The sequence below is a fragment of the Acipenser ruthenus genome, chromosome 25 (genome assembly GCF_902713425.1).
Source record: "Acipenser ruthenus chromosome 25, fAciRut3.2 maternal haplotype, whole genome shotgun sequence".
Lineage (NCBI taxonomy): Eukaryota > Metazoa > Chordata > Actinopteri > Acipenseriformes > Acipenseridae > Acipenser > Acipenser ruthenus.
The window spans coordinates 8,281,242-8,302,127 of record NC_081213.1 but is presented as its reverse complement, the minus strand read 5'-3'; the positions used below and the strand labels follow the sequence as shown (position 1 = coordinate 8,302,127).

General features: G+C 39.6%; 1 protein-coding gene across 2 annotated transcripts; it reads right to left on the bottom strand.

The window, feature by feature from the left end:
* Positions 1 to 286: 286 nt before the first annotated feature.
* Positions 287 to 5,300, bottom strand: LOC117413719 (stathmin). Of its 2 annotated transcripts, none has more exons than XM_034023001.3 (5): positions 5,186 to 5,300; positions 2,254 to 2,298; positions 1,560 to 1,729; positions 1,240 to 1,431; positions 287 to 774 (listed from the first exon to the last, which is right to left on the bottom strand). In XM_034023001.3, exons 2-5 carry the CDS (start codon positions 2,264 to 2,266, stop codon positions 715 to 717), a joined length of 435 nt encoding a protein of 144 aa, XP_033878892.2. In that variant the 5' UTR covers positions 2,267 to 2,298; positions 5,186 to 5,300; the 3' UTR covers positions 287 to 714. The 2 variants fall into 2 exon arrangements, with proteins under 2 accessions (XP_033878892.2, XP_058855658.1); XM_058999675.1 differs by lacking the exon at positions 5,186 to 5,300 and adding an exon at positions 4,666 to 4,689.
* Between the last annotated feature and the right edge of the window lie 15,586 nt (positions 5,301 to 20,886).

The window sequence follows — 20,886 nt, the reverse complement described above, 5'->3', positions numbered from 1 at the left end:
CCTGGTGCAATTTACAGAACAAGTCAATGCAATTTAGTTAGGGCTAAACAGGGTTTAATGTGCAAGAACCACACAACTAGCATTAGTTTAACAGCCAGCCATTCCTGCCACTTCAAACATTTCTCTCCAATGCAACTGAAGCAAATCCATACACTTGCAATAAAAGTAGTGATGGCTACTGTGGATTAGTGAACCAGTTGGGGTACACCAGGCCCAGAAGATGCCAAACCAGAGGGAGGGAGGGGAAAACAAAACAAAAAAAAAAACCACACACATTACGCAAATGAACAGCTCTGTGTAGTTTTATTAAGGTTAACAAACAGCAGTTTAGACTTCCACAGACACAGATTTTCAGCTTGTAGTATAACAGACAGTGTTAAGGACATATGCACTATAGACATGCTTTCACCCCCCCCACCCAAAAGTAAACACTGCTTATTTAAAAGCTTTGCCTCTGCAATTCAACACTATAGGTAGAAAAAGATGCAACAAGGAATTATCTACAGCAAAATATCATTGCAAGAACACTTACAAAGAGTGGAACAACTCCTTTATCCCCACAAGGTAACCAGAAAGGCAGTGAACTAAATTACCATTGGAAACAAAATGAAAGATACTGGCCATAAAAAAAAAAAAAAAGTTAAAAAAAAGCCAATACATCTTTGGATACATAAAAAAAAAAAAAGTGAAAGTGTATTCCCCACATTGCAAACTTCAGTTTCCACCACCTTCTTTGGTCTCTTTGTTCTTTCGTACTTCTTCAATTTTCTTGTCCTAAAAATAAACATTAAACAAATTAGTCTGTGTACAAACTAATTCTCTAGTGTTAGGAGAACTAGTCTAGTGAATTGACACCTAAGATTGCCTGCTTTGAAGTTATTTGCTATAGCCACATCTTTTTAAATCATGGTTTTATTATAGTAGAACAAGGACTTATTCTTTTGCATTAGGCACCAGATGCTTTGAATTGATTACCATTTCTATAAAACAAATTTGTAAAAAAATAAAATGAATGGTTACTTTGTTTAAAAAAAAAAATAATGAAAGTTTGATTGCAATGCCTCACTAAATGAGTAAAGTTGTATCAATATTTGTCACACTGGAGTTAAAGCAAATCTGTAGTGATTGCTATTGGTAGTAGCCATACACAATTGGCTTAATTCAGTTTTGTATCCCCCAGTTTGAATTAAAAGGAACCAATGCCTCAGCACAGGGTTCAAAGCACAAAACATTTATTACCTTCTCTTTTAAGCGTTCCATTTTAGCAGCCATCTGTGCAGTACGCTTCTCTTTGTTGGCCTCCATTTTAGAATTCAGTTTCTCCTCTGCCATCTTACTGAAGTTGTTGTTCTCCTCCATGGCCTTCTGAAGAACTTCCTTCTCATGCTCGCGCTTCTCAGCCAAGTGCTTCAGAACCTCAGCTTCATGAGACTAGAAGAAATTAAATGGCACTCAAGTATTTATAAAAAGACAGTGGACTCCTTCAATATTGGTTAACATTCCATGCCAAAAAACTAATTTCTCAACAGAACCACCCAGAGGATGCATGTTAATGTTACCTTGCGTCTCTCCTCTGCAGCTTCCAGCTTCCTCTGGATCTCCTCCAAGGAAAGGTCCTTCTTGGGTGGCGAGAGGGGGAACTCGGGCCTGCCTTCGGGATGGTTAGGACTAAGGATGAGCTCAAATGCCTGGCCAGAGGCACGCTTGTCCAATTCCTTAACATGGATCTCTGAGGAAGAAGGAATTCAAAGAGGCGGTCAGAAAACTAAAAACACAAGTTAACAGGTTCCATCTTTGAGAAGATGTTTAAGCTATCCCATAGATCTGTCAACTGCATTAGAAGACAGGACAGAAGCAATAACAGCTCTAAAGGATTCAATCCAATCTGAAGAAACTCAAAAAGACTGTAAAACATCCATCTTGTTTATTTTACACACTTAAATTTAAAAAAAAAAAAAAAAAAAAAGTAAAAGCAGTAGTAGTTTCACAGCACAACTAGAGTACCCGATATCTACAAAAATAAATCCTCAGGATATTGTTCAGTATAGTTAAAGGCTCATTTGGAAACAAATTAACTCAAATTGGTGGAACAGATTGTTCACAAGAAATGTTAAAAGTAGATTCTCTTTTCTGAAGAAAAAATGATAAAGATTCCAAAGAGTGCAATCCACCATGAAGCCAGCAGAGTGTAGAGTAAATGGTTCAACACCTTCAAATAAACAGAGCAAAAAAAGCCTGGAGTGTTGTGCTTACCTGATGTGGCCATGTCGACTGAAGACTAGAGCTGCTAGTTAAATCCTAAACAAATGAGAATAGAAGAGGTTAACAGCCATTACCCCATCCTTATTTCACTAAATGCATCACTTCTAAACACATTCATTGTCTTCAAATGGTGGGTGGGTAGGACAGCTGTTGAATCATGCAGCAGTTCTTTTGATTACTCCTTGGGGGGGGGGGGGTAATAGCACACAATATTCCAAGGAGGTGAGGGTTTACTTGACAGCTGCACTTCACAAGTCACTCAGCATAAATGTAATTACAATGGCATGGTAGCTGCAAAAACCCAGTCATGACATTATAGCTGCAAAAACTCAATCATGCACAAAGCAGCACAATGTGCAGTCCAATTTCACCATCAGTTAACTTATACCTGATGGGGTGAAAACCACCACGCTTAGTTTAATACAAGCCATTCTGTTGAAATTTGCAATAGACATAATGAATGGCTGGATGATAAAGCAGGTTTTTTTTGTTTTTTTTAAATCTTAAAAGTACCTGGTCAAAATGTTTAACATTTTAAATCCATAGCTTTACAAATATAAAAATGTATACCAAGTTTACTTCCATACACACACAAGGACTGGTGTATTGTTGTAGGAATGTGCATACCAGGTGCAATGCAGTACATTGTAGAACAAAGCACTGTATCTGGTTATACAACGCTCAGGACAGATGTTTAAATATCTTCGTGCTTTTTTGCAGGGTTAAAATTGTGTATTGATTCGTAAATTGCGCACATATTTTGCCCTAAATTAAACATTTAGAATTTTGGCCTTAAGAAACTGGGTAGTGTCCTTTTGTTTCTTCGTTGGATGAAGAACGACGCCCACTGCTGGCAAGTCTTGTGCTGTGAAGTATGAAGCGTCCTTTCAATGAACACAACCAAAGCTAAACAGCACTGACCGCAGGGAGAGATAATATTCTAGCACTGGTAGAACTGCAGCGTCATGTATCTTCCCACGGTACTGCGAAGAAACCAGTTTAGGATTTATGTTTTCTTGAAGCTCGTTTACCAGATTTTAGTTTTACTTTCCAGCTTAATTACGATCAGATGGTACAGTCTAAATAAACATATTTAAATTGTAAGCAATGAGAAACACAACTTTTGAAATTACACAGGTAAAATTACGTTTACTAACGGAGGCGCTTACAAACTATGCTCTATTTACATTAACCTTATATTACACGTTTTACAAATGAAATGTCAACTTGTTTTCTTTAATTTCTTAGTTAGGACTAACAGAGCTAAAGTTTAGATACCCAAATACTCTATTTTCATATGTATATTATATTTTGATACTATCCTTACCGGCACACAAATATTCGACTTCAAAGCCCGCGCTTCCCACTTCCAAATATTTAAACGCGTGTAGCGCGCGCAGACAAACGACGCTTTGACACGGGACCAAAAAAAAAAAAAAAAACCCACAAGTAATATTTTAATATGTTCCAGATAACTGCTTTGGAAGTGGCATACGCGCCGATTCGGTTTTACTCCCTTCACTAGTATTAACAAGACCCGCCCAAATCCTTTTAGCAGTCGGTTTTATATTTACAAAAAGGAGTAGCGGTTTACGGATAATATAACCTAGGCACAAGTTTACTACACCGGCTACTCCTTACTAAACAAGTGCGACAGAGCTGAATTAGCCTTGATGTACTATCACTAACAAGACAATACAACAGAAGTCCAACAAATGATTGTCGATTAACTCCGACTGCAGGTATTTTTGGATACAGAACATATCCGGCGACAACGGGATTTGATGCAGTAGAGAAAACGCTGTACAATTTTAGGTTTAAGAAAGCTAGAACGATTCGATTGGTTTACTGATCCCGCCTACAGCGACCCTAAATATTCTAACATCCGGACCTTAAATTAACACATTTAAGAATATTCAATATTACAGCGCTAAACTGCTACCCCAAAAGAACAAGCAGTATATTTGTGCTAATAAATGGAAAAATACCAACGGTTGAAAAAAAATAACGAAAGAACTAGTTGTTTTATAAAAGAGCGCATTGACGGGTTATAAACAAAGCAAAGAGCGCGTGTCTACACCCCCCCTTTTTGTTACTTCCATTTTACAGCCAATTTCTTTGTTAGTTTAATGTCTTGTTCCACATCTCCACAAATTGAATTAAATCCAAATTGACACTCCTCCTCCCCCTCCGACTACAATGGGCCTGCTGCCGTTAATTGCCAGCGATAGGTATAGGCAAAACAGATTTTATGCATTTAAAACTTAATATGCTTATTGAAAATTCAAACACTAGTAAAATCATTTGTTTTGTTAGCATTTAAACGGCAGCCAGTTACATTCTAAATATAGTGCATACGCAGTTCTTTATTAAATATATAAGAATCAAAATACAACGCCTCACCTCCTAAATAAACTGTTTTTCTTCTTGTTTTTTTAAAAATCAGTATTCTACTAAAGCCCTCGCTTCTCCCAGCACGTTCTTCAAAAGAACCAGAAACGTGTTCATTCGGACCCAGCCCAGAATATTCCAGACGCCCAGCTTCAATCCTACAGCAGCATATCCCAAGACACCCGCCTATTTCGATCCAGAACAAAGACAATATTGACGTGACACATGCACGGTGAATTTTCCTTTAAACTACTGCATGCACAAATCGCAGAACGATATATTAATAAGCACGTTTAAAAAACGCATCGTATATATATTTTTGCATCCTTGTCATTGTGCTACAGGCATACCGTCTATTTTTGCAATAAGATTTACTATGCAACACTATTAATTGTTGCAAGGTATTAATTTAAAAATAACCAAAAACCTTGCCCTAAATTGCACCAGATACTTTGTATTTATTTTTTTGCTGCTTGGTTTAATTAATTAATCAGCATTATCAGCCGCCGCTCTGGTAATGCACTGAACCCACCTTGCTGTAGAATGTCAAACTGCTTTCTAAACAAACCAGTAGTCTCGCGCCGATTTCTTTCTTTGCTCAGACCTGCCTGCACAAAAATAGACCGAACCACCATACGTCACTTTCCACTCTCACGTTCTATTGGGTGGATACACAAGCCCATCTTTAATAGGTTTCTGGTATTTGTAGTTTTTTTCAGCCAGGAGATGACAAGCATGATGTCTGGTAAGGGTGGTGTCTGAATGCATGCATTAGTACTGTATATTTCTTTGTTCTAACAGCAACTCACGATTTCTCATTTATGACATTTGCAAGAACCGTTATATTTAAAACGAAAATTTCTAATCTAGTTATTTTCCGTTATTAATATGTTAATGGAAAAAGCATAATTTGCTACATACAAGATTTTTATATATATATATATATATATATATATATATATATATAAATATATATATAATTCATAATCACATAAGGAGGCTGTGTGGTCCAGTGGTTAAAGAAAAGGGCTTGTAACCAGGAGGTCCCCGGTTCAAATCCCACCTCAGCCACTGACTCATTGTGTGACCCTGAGTAAGTCACTTAACCTCCTTGTGCTCCGTCTTTCGGGTGAGACGTAATTGTAAGTGACTCTGCAGCTGATGCATAGTTCACACACCCTAGTCTCTGTAAGTCGCCTTGGATAAAGGCGTCTGCTAAATAAACAAATAATAATAAATAAATGCATTATATTGTTTTTCTTGAAGTTGCACCACCCATTCTTTATCTCACTAACTGGTAAATCAGGGCTTTATTATTTCACAATAAAACCGTGACTAAGGTAAAAAAAATAAATAAAGACACCGTCTCATCTTATGCCTCCAAAGGGGGACAAAGCCCCTTTAAACAGAACTGGCCATGCAGGATGCTGAATCTGAAGGCCAGAAAAGCTGCACAATTGATCCTTTATCAAACCTGGACAATGGAGTAGCTTGTCTCATTCAAAGTCATCTTTTTTGCATTATTCCCAAATCAGATGCACTACATATGAAAATATATATTGGACAGCACTTGGCTCTGCACTTTATTGTCTGGTCAAGGCTGACCCAAGCGGCCTGCCAGCAAGACTCAGTGTTTAAAGTGCTGACTCACCCAGCTTATCAGACTGCAAGGGCAGGCTCTGGACTCTTGAACGTAATACATTGTTTCTTTTTTGTTTTATAATTTTAATTGCCTTTATTTCCTTACAGAAAATGTGCTTGGGACAATTTAGAGTCAATATTTAATATTTTCACAATCTCTAAATAAATTGTCTGTCTACAGCTGTGTCCAAAAGTTTTGCATCATAAAAAAAACAACTATATGAACATAATTTAGATATTTTATTTAACATAATATAATCAAAGAGACTACAAAATAATATTGCAAAAGTCTACCGGAAGTCATAATAGTAGTACAGTATTTCATGCTAGATTTCGAAATGTCACATATTTAAATTTGTGTCAGTTTTTCGAAGTATATGGTATGTAATTCAATATATTAACATAACATTATTCAGCAGGTTTGAGTTTGACTTTAAAAGCACAATTAGTTAATTCTGTAGAGTGATGCAAAACTTTTGGCCATAGCTGTAGATGCTAGGTTTTGCATCTCCCAGCACTTAATATTGTCCGGTATGATATGGCAAAATCCATCTGCACATATTGAAGATATTTTACAATAACATATTGCATAGTAATAGAAACATGGCACACTCCTCTGAGACCCCAGCAATGCCACTCATGTTCTGCCCTAGTGTCTGATTGGAGAGTTCAAACTCCATGAAATATGACTCCGACCCCTCTCCCTGCAGCGTCCTGCCTTCATAACCCAGCACAGACTGAGGGGGCCTGGTGTGGCAGCAAGGCCTAACCCTCAGCTCCCTGCACTCAGCACTGATACAAACACTTCACATCAATGAGACAAACTGGTGGCAAGCAGTCCGCTTCGCCTGGAAACACAAGCAGTAAACACACAGAAGAAGTGATACACCTGGATACAGTACAGCACTCCAACAATAATCATTATTTAAATGTATTTTCAATCAGTGCACCATACTGTGCAAGTGCAACATTGCAGTATGTAAACACATACGAAAGCTGTAAACACACACATTGCTGTGTTCTGTATGTGTAACACCGTTTAGTAGCGTACTTACATTGAAACAGCTGTTGTGTTTCCCAAAGTGATGTCCAGTAGGAGAGAAACCGGTTGTATGACTAATAAAAGGGACTGGTATTATTCACAGTGTGATTCGAACCAAAGTGATGCTATCAAAGACGACTTCAGAAAGTATGGATAGCAAGATGTGGTTGAATACTTTTCGTGCTAATTGTCTTATTTTGTGTTTTTAAAACATTATCTATATATTTTGTGGACAAAAAAAAGAGACCTGGTAAGTATTTTTTGGGGTGTGGATGTAAAGCTGGAGGATAATAACTTAATCTCAGCAACATCTCACACCACTGCCTGTTACACAGCATAGTGTTCAAGCCTTGTTTGACACTCCTTTATGTGTACAGAAGGCAGGTTGAAAGGACAGTGTTGTGTGATACACTGCCCTTACTTACTGTCGGTGAGATGATGTTAAAAACTCTAGACCCACGAATGCAGACGAGCCCAGCTCTTTTGCATAGTAGTTAAGATGTTCACTTGCTGTGTGTGAGATCGCTGAGCACCAAGCACCCTGTTACACCAAGCTATAGAAAAACGTACAGCATTATTTTTATATTTAAAAAAAACTGAAACTCTTGTTGGACGGTGCAGCTTCAATAGCTTAAAAAACAGCATCTCCTGGTACCACAGCTATACAGTTCAGCCCTGGTATCACTGCACCTGAGTGGCTACTGTTTTTGGCTCCTGTAATCTGCAGTGATGCATCTGTGCAGAAGACATGATGGCAGTTCATTAGAAAAACGATGTCATTGTTTCAGAGTGCATCTTCCTCCAGAGAGCAGTGACTGGCTACGTGCGCCTCGTTCCTCGTCTGGGAGGGAGGCTCTCTGGCACTGAGACATGATCTCGTCCCATATTGAACACACTCAGCATCAGCAGCCCACAGCCTTCTGAAAACAGCTGCAATCCCACAATGAAACACCTCGTTGACTAGAAACGCAAACAGAGACATGCAGTGGATTAGAGCACCCCATTGCTTCTGGAGTTTTGCATATGAAATCAAACCACTGCAATCTGGGAACATTGTCAAAATAGGCAAATTAGCGATTGTCTAATTTAGATGACTTTAATAGGCCACACATGCAATTAATTAAAAATAGTAAGAGAAAAGAAACACATGGCCACATATGATAAAATGCATGAGACTTTTTAGAAGTTGTCTAATTAAAGCACAAAGTGGTCTGACATTTTCACACATGAGTGCCTATTGTTTCTATATCACTGATTACTGACAGAAAATTGAAATTCTCACACCCTGAGGTTTTCATGCAGGCAGGTATATAAAGGATATAAATGACAAATCTTAGGGGGTTTTAATAAATGTGTACACTGCTGTAGGTATAGCGTTTTAGAAAACCATCAGCATCTGTGTTCATTTAGTTTGTAGCAACAACATTGTATATTGCTTAGAGCACTCATGGGAGATGTGGTCAAATTTCAACAAACCAACAAAAGAACTGCATGAATAAAAAAAACACACACATTAGTACTACTATAATTAATTTGAACTTGTGAAATCAATCAAATTGTGAAACAGGGTTGGACAAAAATGACATTTTTATCTTACATCTTATTGGTCAAAAAATATCTAACTCCCAATTAACCGTGATGCTCCACCTGGTTAGCAGTTCGTTCTCTCTTTACCCTTTTTCTTTGATTTTCTCTTGCTGTCTTTTTAAAATAATAAACTGTTCTCTCTCTGTTAAAGTCATTTTCCGATGCCCAGCTCTTTATGGGCAAATCAGATGTCTTTGGAAAGAGCGAGGAACAAATCAATAATAATGCAATTATCAATAAGAATCTTTCAGTACAATCAATACTCAAGACTAAACAAGCTCTCCATAATATCACAATAATCGCTTATTATTACAACCCTATATTGACAATAAAACAGTTCTAAAGAAAGCTTTGTTTGCATGTCCTACCTTCAGGTAGACTCGCTCTTCCTTGATCGTTTAACCTTCGTTTACCTCAGAGAAAAGTATTTGAAATGCATTACACTCCCTTATAACATTAATAAGCCTCCTGGGCTTTACAACCTTTAAATATTGCATTTGGATGCTTTCTTATCCTCTCTCGACATTGTAAAAACCTATTCGATTCCCAGCAAGCCTGTGCTGTAGCTGGTTCAGTTCCCTTGTCAGCCTGCATTAGTGTTTTCTGCACAGATTGCAGAATGGTGCTTTAGATGAACAGTGCATAATGTAATTTTGTTTAGTGGAAAATCAATGACAGAATTCAATTAAATACCACGTGAGCTGCTGCTGTGGGGATGTACCTGATCACTTTTGGAAGCATCTACCAACCGAGAGCTTGCAATCAGTACTCAGTATTGTGACTTAAAACAGAGATATGCAGCTTGTATATATTACAGAACCCATGTCAGCGATGTCCTTTCCAAAACAAATGTGAGGGGCTACCCATTTAGACAAAAGTCTGTGCTACATACTGCAGGTGCCCCTATTTCTTTGTATGACCCCAGTATTTAACAAGCAGTTTATAATGAGGCAGTAAACACTGACTTAAGAGATGACATCATCAAGGAAATAACTACATTACACTAACAAAGGGAGGCGACCGTCTCTATTATAGCACAAGAGCTTTGGACATTATGTTTTAGTGTCCTGGATTTTAATGGTCAGTTATGTGATGCTTTCTCATTTTGCTGCAGGATGTGCTGTGGTGTGAATGGGTGCCGTTGTGATGTTTGTTGATTCAAACTGGGTTGTAGTTTTCTAGCAGGATAACGGGATTTGGAATCCCAATGAAAGTGAATGGCAGAGAGATTCCGCTTGCCATTTAATTATTTCCAATTAATTTCTCATGGAGTCTCTGTTTTTTATTATAATGCAAACGGCCGCACGTGTGCAAGTCACACTTCACATATTTTTGCATGCCTCTGGAGAACCACTGATCCAACTGTCATGAAACTTGGTAGTAACACTGTTCAGTTTAAGTTATTGAGAATATCAGATTTTGGGGATATATGGGACGATCTAGGAGGGGTGCAGTTTCTCTCTTTGCATATATCTGGAGAATGTTGAATTGTGATTAAACATTCCAAGCATTTCTTATTCTATACTAATCGGCACACACTGTTGCTCTACACCGTGGTCAGCAACTTTCTCATCACACTGAGAGCTCCGATTGTGAATTTCTACATGTTTCATAAGCATGGTGGCTGCTTCCCCGGTCTGATTATCCCATGAAAGCTGCGTTAACTTGGCTCTCTCCTGCCATACCGTACTCACAGGGGTCCCAGCAAACAGACAGTATAATTGAAACAGCTGCATTGACTGCTGTGTCCATCAAGACTTGATGGACTGAGCTTGCAGAATTGCACCTCTGTTGCAACAGGAAATAGACGTGCTACAGTGGCCCAATTCAAACCTTCAACACTGTATAGCACTAACCTCTTTGGAACAATGAAGCAGGAGCTATATGTAACCACATGTAAAGACAATTTCTAATTTATTGGCCAGTCAGCGTATGTATTTTTATTTGTAATTTTTATTCTGCCAATATATTTTAAAGCAGTGGCTGGTAAAATATATATATACAAAATCAGGCAATTTTGAAATATGGAAATTATTCCATAATGTGATGAAAAATACACACTTTTTAAATACGGTAATATAAAATACATGCATTATAAAAAATAACACAAGGGCTTTAGAATAAGAAGACATGATTCCATTTCAGGGGTTTGTGGTATTATTTTCTTGTAATTCACAGCAGCCTATGTTGTATTAAATGAATAAATCTATCTTCAGAAGAGTTGAAGATGTTCAGAAAGGAAAGTAAATGAAAGAATAAACCGTTGTGCTGTGGGTTTGAGTGGAGGCAGCGTGTCTTCTGGAAGGAAACAACAGTTTAATGGCCTGAAACAAACCCACAACGCTCTGCTTCTCAGCACTGCACCTGCCACTGTCACCAGCAGGATCTGTTGCCTTAGCAACCACAGGCAGGGACTGAGGCTTGCAGGCCGCACAAGAAAATATGAGCATGATTATCATTTTATCAACAACAACAACAAAAAAATCTTGTTTTAAATAAGGCTAAATAGCAAAAAGCAACAAAAAGCTTACCAAAATAATTATCTGTACCAATGTCTTTAATATTTCTTTGTTTTCTATATTTATTTTTTAAGTTAAACATTTAAAAAACACGTTTGAAGTCACTTTTGATTAATGGAGTCTGTTTGTGTGAATTCCGTAGTAGAGAGCAAGAACTATTAGTCCATGGTGATGTATTACACAGCTTTCATTGTAGGACACCATCTTACAGTTCTGCAGAACACAAAACCAAGAGCTGAAATGATCCAGCAAGCCTTCCGGCTGATCCTGAGAATGAAAGCGTATCAGGGGCACAGAGAGGTGACAAGGTTGCTAGAGGAAGTGGGGAGGGCGTGTGAATCTCTTTTAAAACTGACAACTGTTACACCAAAAAAAATGGGAACTCAAATGACAACAATTTCCCAGATCATGACACACTCAAAATAAATGTGTTTAACTGTACTGAGCGGCTGTTTTAACATTACGTTATCAACCCTTTTATTGCAGTAACAATATTTTTTATATATAAATGCAGTGTAAATGCTTTTTCACCTGACTTCCATGTGCTGCTTATCACAAGCTGAAATAGTGCTCAACCCAGTCTGGGCTGTTTCCATATCACTGACTCCAACTCCAGTTCAGCTCCACCAAGGGAAGAACTCTTTAGATTCAGAGCCTGAATTCAGTAGTAAGCACACAAAACGTGTGGCTCCTTTAGTAACGAATCTGGGCAACTCTTTCATGAATCCCTGTATAACTACTCTACATCCTTCATAAAGGCTTTGAAAACCAACATGCATTTTAGCATTCATAACATTTTGGGTGTATCATGTTACTATAATGCTTCAACAATTACATGACTAAAGAGATCTCAAGAATTACAGTGACACTGAAACTGTACTTTAGTTTTGAATTCTGCTCACCACAGAACCAAGAGCTGAAATTATATATTGAAAAATGTTTGCCATTGAATTGTCACAATATTTTTAGTACTGTGTTTCTTAATATTCAACCCAACTTTACTCTTGCAAGAACAGTCCCAGTAGCCTTGGTTCTTACAAATAAAAATACATATAACTTGAGGTCATTTTTTGTGAAATGATTTAATTCAATGTCTTTTGCCCCAAGACCCCCGCCCAAGCCCTGTCTTAATTCATTTGCCGGTTGAAAGTAAATCCTGTGCTTTAGTAAGCAATAGGAGTGTCTTGTGTTTGCCATCTACTCCGCACTGTATCACCGGGCTGGATTCCCTTGGGAGGAATGACATCACCCCCAACAGCAACCAAGCGATGATGTAAGACCCTGATTACCTCATTTTTCATGGACAGTGGAGGATCAGTGGAGTCTCACAGGGGAAAAGACTTAAGAAACATCACCTTTAAATGATGTACAGCACAGAGCAACACCCTGTCATGCAATCAAAGTGGCTCTTGTGCTGTGTCAAGTGAGATTAATTCTGATCAGGGGGGCTTTAGCATTTATCTGGAGAACCATTTATCCAACTGAATCATGAAACTTGCTAATAATTCTATACTATTCTTTACATTCTGTTGATATCATGTCATAAACGTTTTCATCATACTGATAGCTGTAATTTTGAATATACAACCGTGGCGGGTGTTGTATATTACTGACATATCACTAAACACAATAAAAATACTGAGGCAAAAATCAGTTTTAGATACTTTCGGGCGGTGGTATTAAAATAGACCCCAGGGAGAGAATCAGAATCTGGGGATAGGAGCAGGCGTCTGTGTTCATACATGTCACACTTACAGTACTTCCAATTAAGTAGATAGTGTGTCTCTAAAGAACTGCTTCCAGAGCTGTGATAAAACCTGGTTACAACACACATTCTGATATTTTACAGCAGCCATGTGAATAACTTGCATTTCTTCATTCAAGTTGTGTTGTTGTGGACCAAACACACACAGAATCGCACACCACCACCTAATGCTCAGCGTAACCTCCACTCCAGACCAGAGGAGAAAGGGCCACACTGGGAAGAACCAGGCTGGTCTTTATTGAAGTGGCCTGCATATCCTTGAGAGGCTGTGTGCCTGTTCTGGTGTGTGAGCCAGCGCAGGCCCGTTGCCATGGTTCTGTCCTGCCCCCCCCCCCCCCCCCCCCCCCTCCCCCCCAACTGTCTGCAAATAAGTTTGCCTCTAGTGTTTGTCAGCTCCTTAGATAGAAAATAGGCCAAGGGAAGAGGCAAAGCTGGGATGGGAAAGCTGAGCAGAGCCAGCTTTATTTATTTAGCAAATATTATTACATCTAAACACCCCCCATTTTAATCCTTTGCTTTTTCTTTTTTTTTTTTTTTAAATATACCTGATTATAATGATATATAGTCCCATTGAATGTGTCATTTATCAGCAGTAAAGGAACTCTAAAGCAGTGTGAATTAATCCATTTTCGTACCCCTTATTACAATAAGCAACATTACCCGGTTTTGTTTATTATATGATCATTTTCAGTGCTGAGTATCTACAGAAATATTAGAGCGCTCTGCAGTGTTGAGTGGAGTTCTCTTTCCTATACTACTAGAGCGCTCTGCAGTGTGGAGTTCTCTTGTATTCAGGTTTGCAGTGTTGAGTAACCCTTTGAAGTTTTCCTATATTCAAGCACATTCTCACAATTATAGAACTGTAGGTTATTAAGTGCATTTGGATAACTATTTAACTTTAATTATAACTATTATAGATAACTATATACTGATATGTTTGAAAAATAAATGCCTATATAGTGTTATACATTTCTAAAAATATCTATAGATTTCAATAGTTTTTTTTTTTTTTTTTATGTGGGCATCACAGCTCTGAATGTATCCCTGCCCCATCCTCCCTATTGGTGGATCCCTGTTTCCAGGGAGGCTTGTCTGTCTCCTGGAGGGCAGGCATGTAATTAGATTGGGAAGGGGGCGGCTAAGCCTGTGTCCTGCTATATTACACACTCACGACTGGCAGTAGAAAGGCAGGTTTTCTTCTGTTCATGTTCTTATTTTCTTTAGGGATTTCTTTTTTTCAGATTTCTTTCAGGGTTCGCAGACTCACAAAGCCAAACTTATGTCCTCCCCAGCCTGTTAATAAAAACAGACGGGTGCCACAGGCCTACAAATCTGCTGCAGGCTGAATTTATTATGTTTGTTTTCTTATTTGTTATTTAGCTTCTTGATAGCTAGTTACTTTGTTCAGTATGAGAATGAGAAAAAGCTGAGCAAGGCTCGGTCCATCTCAAAGAGTACCATAAAAATACATATATATACTGTATATAGAATAAGTTGCTATGTAATATACAAGCTGTTTTCACCCTGTCAAGGTCCATGGGGTGAATATCAGTTTGTATTGTACAGCATCCTGTATGATATTATACATACATGTATTGACCCCTCCAAAGATTATCTTCAATAGCGATTCAGACAGCGGTGCTGCAGTGGCAGCTTGGCGGTTCTGTACTGCGGTGTAATGATAGTACAAGGACAGCTACAGTGGGATGAGGCTGCTGTTGATAGATGGCTGGTGATGCTGTGGTCTGCTAATGCTTCTGCTAGGGTTTCTTCAGGGCAATACACTGGGATTCTAATGGGATTCTAATGGGATTCTAATGAGGTCTATCATACTTTCCTATTAAAGATAATAGCTGCCAGTGACGTCGTCTCCTGCAGTCACTGCCCCTTGGTCTGTTCTGCCAATTGATGTTTCAGTGCAGGACTAAAAATATTTCCACCCCAATTTCTCCTCAATTTTCCAATTCCATTCTCACTGCAGCAATTCCCCACAACAATTTAAAGGTGATACTGGCAGATTGAAGCGGTTGTCTGAACTTGCGGCTACAAGAGTGATATTTTCACAGGCTGTTGATCCCAGGCTATTGAAAGTATCTGTTTACCCGGTGGCTGCAGCAATGATAAAGAGACCCTTCTTATCTCGGGGGGGGGGGGGGGGGGGGGGGGGTGCAAACCCAGCTCAGATACAGCGGGGCTCTGGAGGCTGTAATCACACAGGCCCTGGGAAGGATGAGCTGCAGTTATCTTGAGCTGTGTCCCTTTAAAGAGCACCCCTCTGATCATAGCGACATCGTAGTTGCGTCTCCTGCAATGCCTCACAAAATGTCCCTCTCATATTCCCTTCCACCAATGGAACAAGCAGGGCACTTAATCCCAGATCCTAATGCATTACAGGAGCGATGTTAAGTGGGTTGGACTGTTTCTAAACATAATGGATGTAAAGGGAGTCCCTGAGTGGCTCACCTGGTAAAAGCACAGACGTGAGGTGTGCAGGGTGAGTCCTGCAGGCTGGGGAGAGCAGGTTAGTATCCTGGCTGTGCCAAGTTGCTGATCTGTGCTGAGGATTTCGCAGGGAGTGTCTCATTGGCTCTGGCGGTCTTTGTCCTGCAGGAGCTGGTAGTCACAATTGATGTGGAGCTCTTGGGTGTAAAGAGGCGATTGGCTGGGCGGTGGGATGGGAGGACTCCCACTGACTTTGACCTGAGCTGTGTAGGGGGTTGCTGCGGTAATGAAACATAATTGGACATCGTAATACATGTTCTGTATTAAATACAGCCAACTAGGATGTCTCAGTGTAAAATCTCCTGCTAGTATGATCAGGCAGGTCTGCTCTATTTATCTACATTATGTTTACTAGGCTTGTTTTTTTAGCAACTTTTTTGAGTGACGGAAACTGTCACTCAGAAAACAAAGAGTGTTTCTGGAATAAAATGAATCAAAGCGACTATGAAGCTGTGACAGAGAGGATGGCAAACCAGCTCTTTGGTAGTATCACTCAAACTGACAAACACAACTTCCACATGCCTGCAGAGCTTTTACTCAAGGGAAACCATGTGTGAACTTCAAGTGTTGAACTACCATCAAGATTCTTTTATGCCTTGTAAATTTTCTCTGTTCACAAAGCGAGTTATTTACTTCTGTTTTAATGAATTCAATACTGTACAGTTCAATATTCATGGAAGTGTTCTAGACCAGTGTTTTCAAGCTGAAAAGTTTGGTGCCTGCAAAGTATGCTGTGTTCTCTCATACTGGTGTGATCTTACTCTGTCAATCTACTAAAAACATAAGGCCTTATTCATGAATGGTGTTTACCAGGCCTATCAAAGCTATGAGAGAGACACAAAGGGGGGAAGTGTTACACAGAAGCGACTGGTAGTATGCAGGAGTTGGTTGAGTTTGTTTGTGTTTCCCCTGCCTTGCTGATAAAGCTGTAAGGAAGATAGCTCGCTTGTTTGTTTAGTCTCACTTTTTTATTTGGTGAAAACTTGATCCTGCCAATAAAATAATATTATTTATTATTGAAACTGAGGCCAAACCCTGGTCTTTTATACATTCCCCACAAGGCCTGAAACGAATCCGCTAACGTGTGCCTACCATCCAGGTGCCTGGTGAGCTCATAATGGACACCTCACAGTGGAGCTCCAGGGTGGAACGAGGTGACTGGCTTAGCGGTGGAATCTGAGAAGGCCTTCAGTTGTGGAGAAAAACAGGCTTAAACAATGGGGTCTTTAGAGAGCGAATAATTGAGTTCAAGGAGGCACCTTCCCAAATCTATTCTTAAAATACAAAAAAACCAACAGAGACAATGAAAAAAACAAGTGAAGTGATGAGTTTCCCATTGACTCAGTGTAATGTCCAACAGGACTTGGCTGCTTTGCAATCAATGCTCTTGACGTTACAGAACTCCGGGTTTAGGGGGAGGGGGCACATCAAGGTACCTTTGAGGTCTTGAAAGCTTGTGATTATTATTTAGTTAGTCTAATAAAAGGTATCACATCTCCTTGTCTTTGTCTGAAGAATAAATAGAACTTCAACCTGTTACTTGAACAATGGGAACATACATTTCAATTCTAAAAATGTCCCAATCTCTTTTTGCAGCCCACTGTTGTGTGTATATGTACACCCTCCGTCCCCATGTGACTGAATCGTTTATTGGGAATATGCAGCATCTGCCCCCAAGCCCCGGAGACACTACAGATGGCAACGGCTGCCTGTCTATCTTCGGATTTCAAACTAACAGGGGGTGCAGGGAGAGGACAAAGGGAGGGCACAGAATTAAACTGGGAGTGGGAGTGGGAGTCCATTATAGAAGTTTTTTTGTATATACTCCAACAACGTGAAGACTTTGATATGATTAAGAAAAAAATGAGTGCAAAACGGTTTTGATTCCCCACTGCTTTCTACTTTTTTTATACAGACACACACACACGCACACACACACACACACACACACACACACAGCACATGATTATCAGTGCTAAAAAACAGCTCGGTAGTATTTTTAGGCAGCATTAGGAACATAAGAACATAAGAAAGTTTAAGAACGACAAGAGGTCATTCCACCTATCAGCACTCGTCCGGTTCCTAGCAGCAAATTGATCTCAAAACTTTGTCAAGTTGGATCTAAAAGGATCCTAGTGATTCAGCATCAACAGCATGGCTAGTTAACCCATTCCATACCCTACCACTCTCAGTGTGAAGAAGTGTACTAAATGTCACTTCATTTCAAACTGGATCTGTCAGGGTTATTCTGAGCTCCGTAAGACATGCTCAGAATAATCCCCCCGGCACTTGGCAGGTTTGTTCTGTCTGGACTTGCGATTATCAGAGCTCTGTCAGGGTGCTTTTAGAGAGTGATTACCTGAGCTCAAGGAGGCTCCTTCCCAAGTGAAGGAGAGATGCTCGGATAATCTGCACGGAGTGGGTATGAGGACACACTGACACTTTGCAATGCTGCTGTGGAGAAACCATGCAATGAAACCAGGCAGGGGCCACATGCAGAGACCCCACAGAGGGTGCTGCAGTGTGTCTGCAATGTGAGTAGGGAGGACCGTTGCTGTGAACAGACTTGGCCCTTGATTTCACACCACAAGACGCACATTAGGTCACAAACTGGGCCAATTTCAAAGCGCTTTCAGCACAGTCCCAGCGGCAGATGGAAACAGGGCATGAACTGTCACGCACTGGGGATACAAAATTGGGTTCCCCTGTTCTAGTGCACTTATTTTATGTGACCCTCTTTAATCCGTGTCTCCCGTTAAACCAACATCCAGTGCTGCAACAATCTGATCCCATTACGAACTGTTGCAGAAATCTACTACACTACTAAAACTAACACTATTATTTCATGTATACAATATAGTGTCAGTGCAATTGTCTATATGTCTCTATGGGCATTCAGAATGACGCAAACACCATACATATATAATAACATTGGAAGATATATGTTCTTCTGTCATATGTCTTTGTCATCCTGTTTTAGGTTATATGCAGTTAAATAAATATGCCAGCGAGACTCTGCCAGTGAGGAGCACAGGAGATAGCTGAATAACAAGCACAGTTATTATCACAGCAAAGACCACACAAGAGCAGCACTGCCTCCAGAGGCACAGGGGCGCCGGCTTGGCACAGCCCAACCAGATTAACCCTCGCCCTGCTGTCTGCCTCTCGGGACCCCAAACACACAGCCAAGGCGTCTGGCTGCAGCGCGGAGTGGACTGAAGCATTCACTGCAGTCTCAAGTGCACGCCTGTTTTTTGAAAGGAGTAAAATCCACGGGAATGTTACAAAAGAGACACGGCTAGAGATTGAATCAGCAATTGATTGATTCTTTGAAAGATGAAGTGCCCTGAGGCCCGGTTTGGAGCCTCATGTTGCTACCCAGTGACACCTGCTTTCCTTGTTTGTTTGACACTAAAGCTCTTCTGTGTGTATTTGTTTCATTATGAGAAATGCCAGGATCTAATGAAATAGCAGATGCCTTCTTGTTTTTGTTAATGCATATATTACTGTAATCCAGATAAGGTTTTGGGTCATTGAGTAATGTACTCTCCAATGTAGACACTGTGTGAGTAAAATGCATTTTGGGTGAGTAAAATGCAACATTGCCTTAAAGTCGTGAGCACTTTCAATAAATACTGTACATTAATGCTAACTTCTGGGATATGCATTAACTACAGCCTTACATTATAACTGGAATTTTACTTTGAACTACTCTACAAAAACTTTCAAAAATTCCAACACTTCAGATGGAATATACTGAACAAAAGACCTGCCTGCACATACTATATATTTCTAAAGAAATGATAATATTGTATTCCTTATTCATCACCTTACTATAGCAATATAAAACATCTCTCCAAACACAGAATATTGTATTTATTATAGAGATTTACCTCCCAAAAATGTGGTTGACAGAAAGGTACATTTATAGAATGGGTTGAGGCGCAGGGAAATCCAGAATCCTAACTCAAGAATCCAGTCCCTTGTTCACCCTTCAACCATACGTTTTTTTTTCCAATGTGTAAAAACACCCTTTACATAGCTTATCTGGAGCGCTGACTATAATATATATATATATATATATATATATATATATATATATATATATATATATATATATATATATATAATATGCACCTGCAGTTTACAGTGTGAAGGCTTTTTGAAAGACTGTATTGTATTGCTTCTCGCTATTTAATACTGCAGCGTTCCCAATGCATTGATTAGCGGTCCGATATTACATTAGCTAACAGGGTGCTGATTGCAGCTGTATAGATGACTTGAGAGTGATGAAGTGGTTTCTCTACAGTTCTTAATATTTTTCATGCATCGTCCGACATGTGCACATCGTGGCATAAAGTGATCTGATTTCCACGAGTGCCTATTGTTTCTATATCACTGATTACTGATTGAAAATTGAAATTCTCACACCCTGAGGTTTTCATGCAGGTAGGTATATAAAAGATATCAATGAGAAATCTTGAGGTGTTGTAATACATTTGGACACTATAGAACATAAAATGAAAGTTTATTCCTTTTTTATTTTCTATTGTTTTCTGTATAAATTGTGGGATTTGTTTCTTGTTTCAAAGAATAAGAATTCAATGATAGACACTGGAAATTATTTCAAAACACATCCAAAAAAAAATACAGTGAAAAAAGGTCCACCAAAAACAAGGTTATAAATAAGATCTGCTGCGGTTTCGAGAATTAATATAGACCCCAGGGTGACAGGGGGAGCTCCAGAAAGACATGTTACAACAAAGGACAAACATTTACAGGCTAGGAAATCACAGGAGGAAAATAACCTCAAACAAAACTAGAATTTTAGTCCAATTACGCTCCCTCACCACAGCATTTCCCCACAGCAGCTCAGGAGACCTGATGGTCAGTGGGTGTCCCCCAATCCTCAAGCCAACTGCCTCTACAACCATGGGCCCCTGGAGAGACCAGCCCTGCCATGGTCTGCTATGGGCTCACTGGGCGCCTGGCCAGGACGTTCTGGTGTAGCAGGATGAGGAGAAACACTCCCTGCTGTTTTTACTCCCTAACATGGGAGAGCGGCACAGCCAATGCAATGCTCCCTCTGGAATCCCCAGTGAAGAGTCTTCACTGCGCTCCCCTGACTGCATGACTCACCCGGCACACCACGCAGCCACGCCTTTACCTGGGGAGAC

Coding starts and splice junctions, on each gene's coding strand:
- LOC117413719 (XM_034023001.3), bottom strand. Junction 1,432..1,559: donor CTGCAGAGGAGAGACGCAAG/GTAACATTAACA, acceptor AATTTCTTCTAG/TCTCATGAAGCTGAGGTTCT. Junction 775..1,239: donor TGGAACGCTTAAAAGAGAAG/GTAATAAATGTT, acceptor GTTTATTTTTAG/GACAAGAAAATTGAAGAAGT.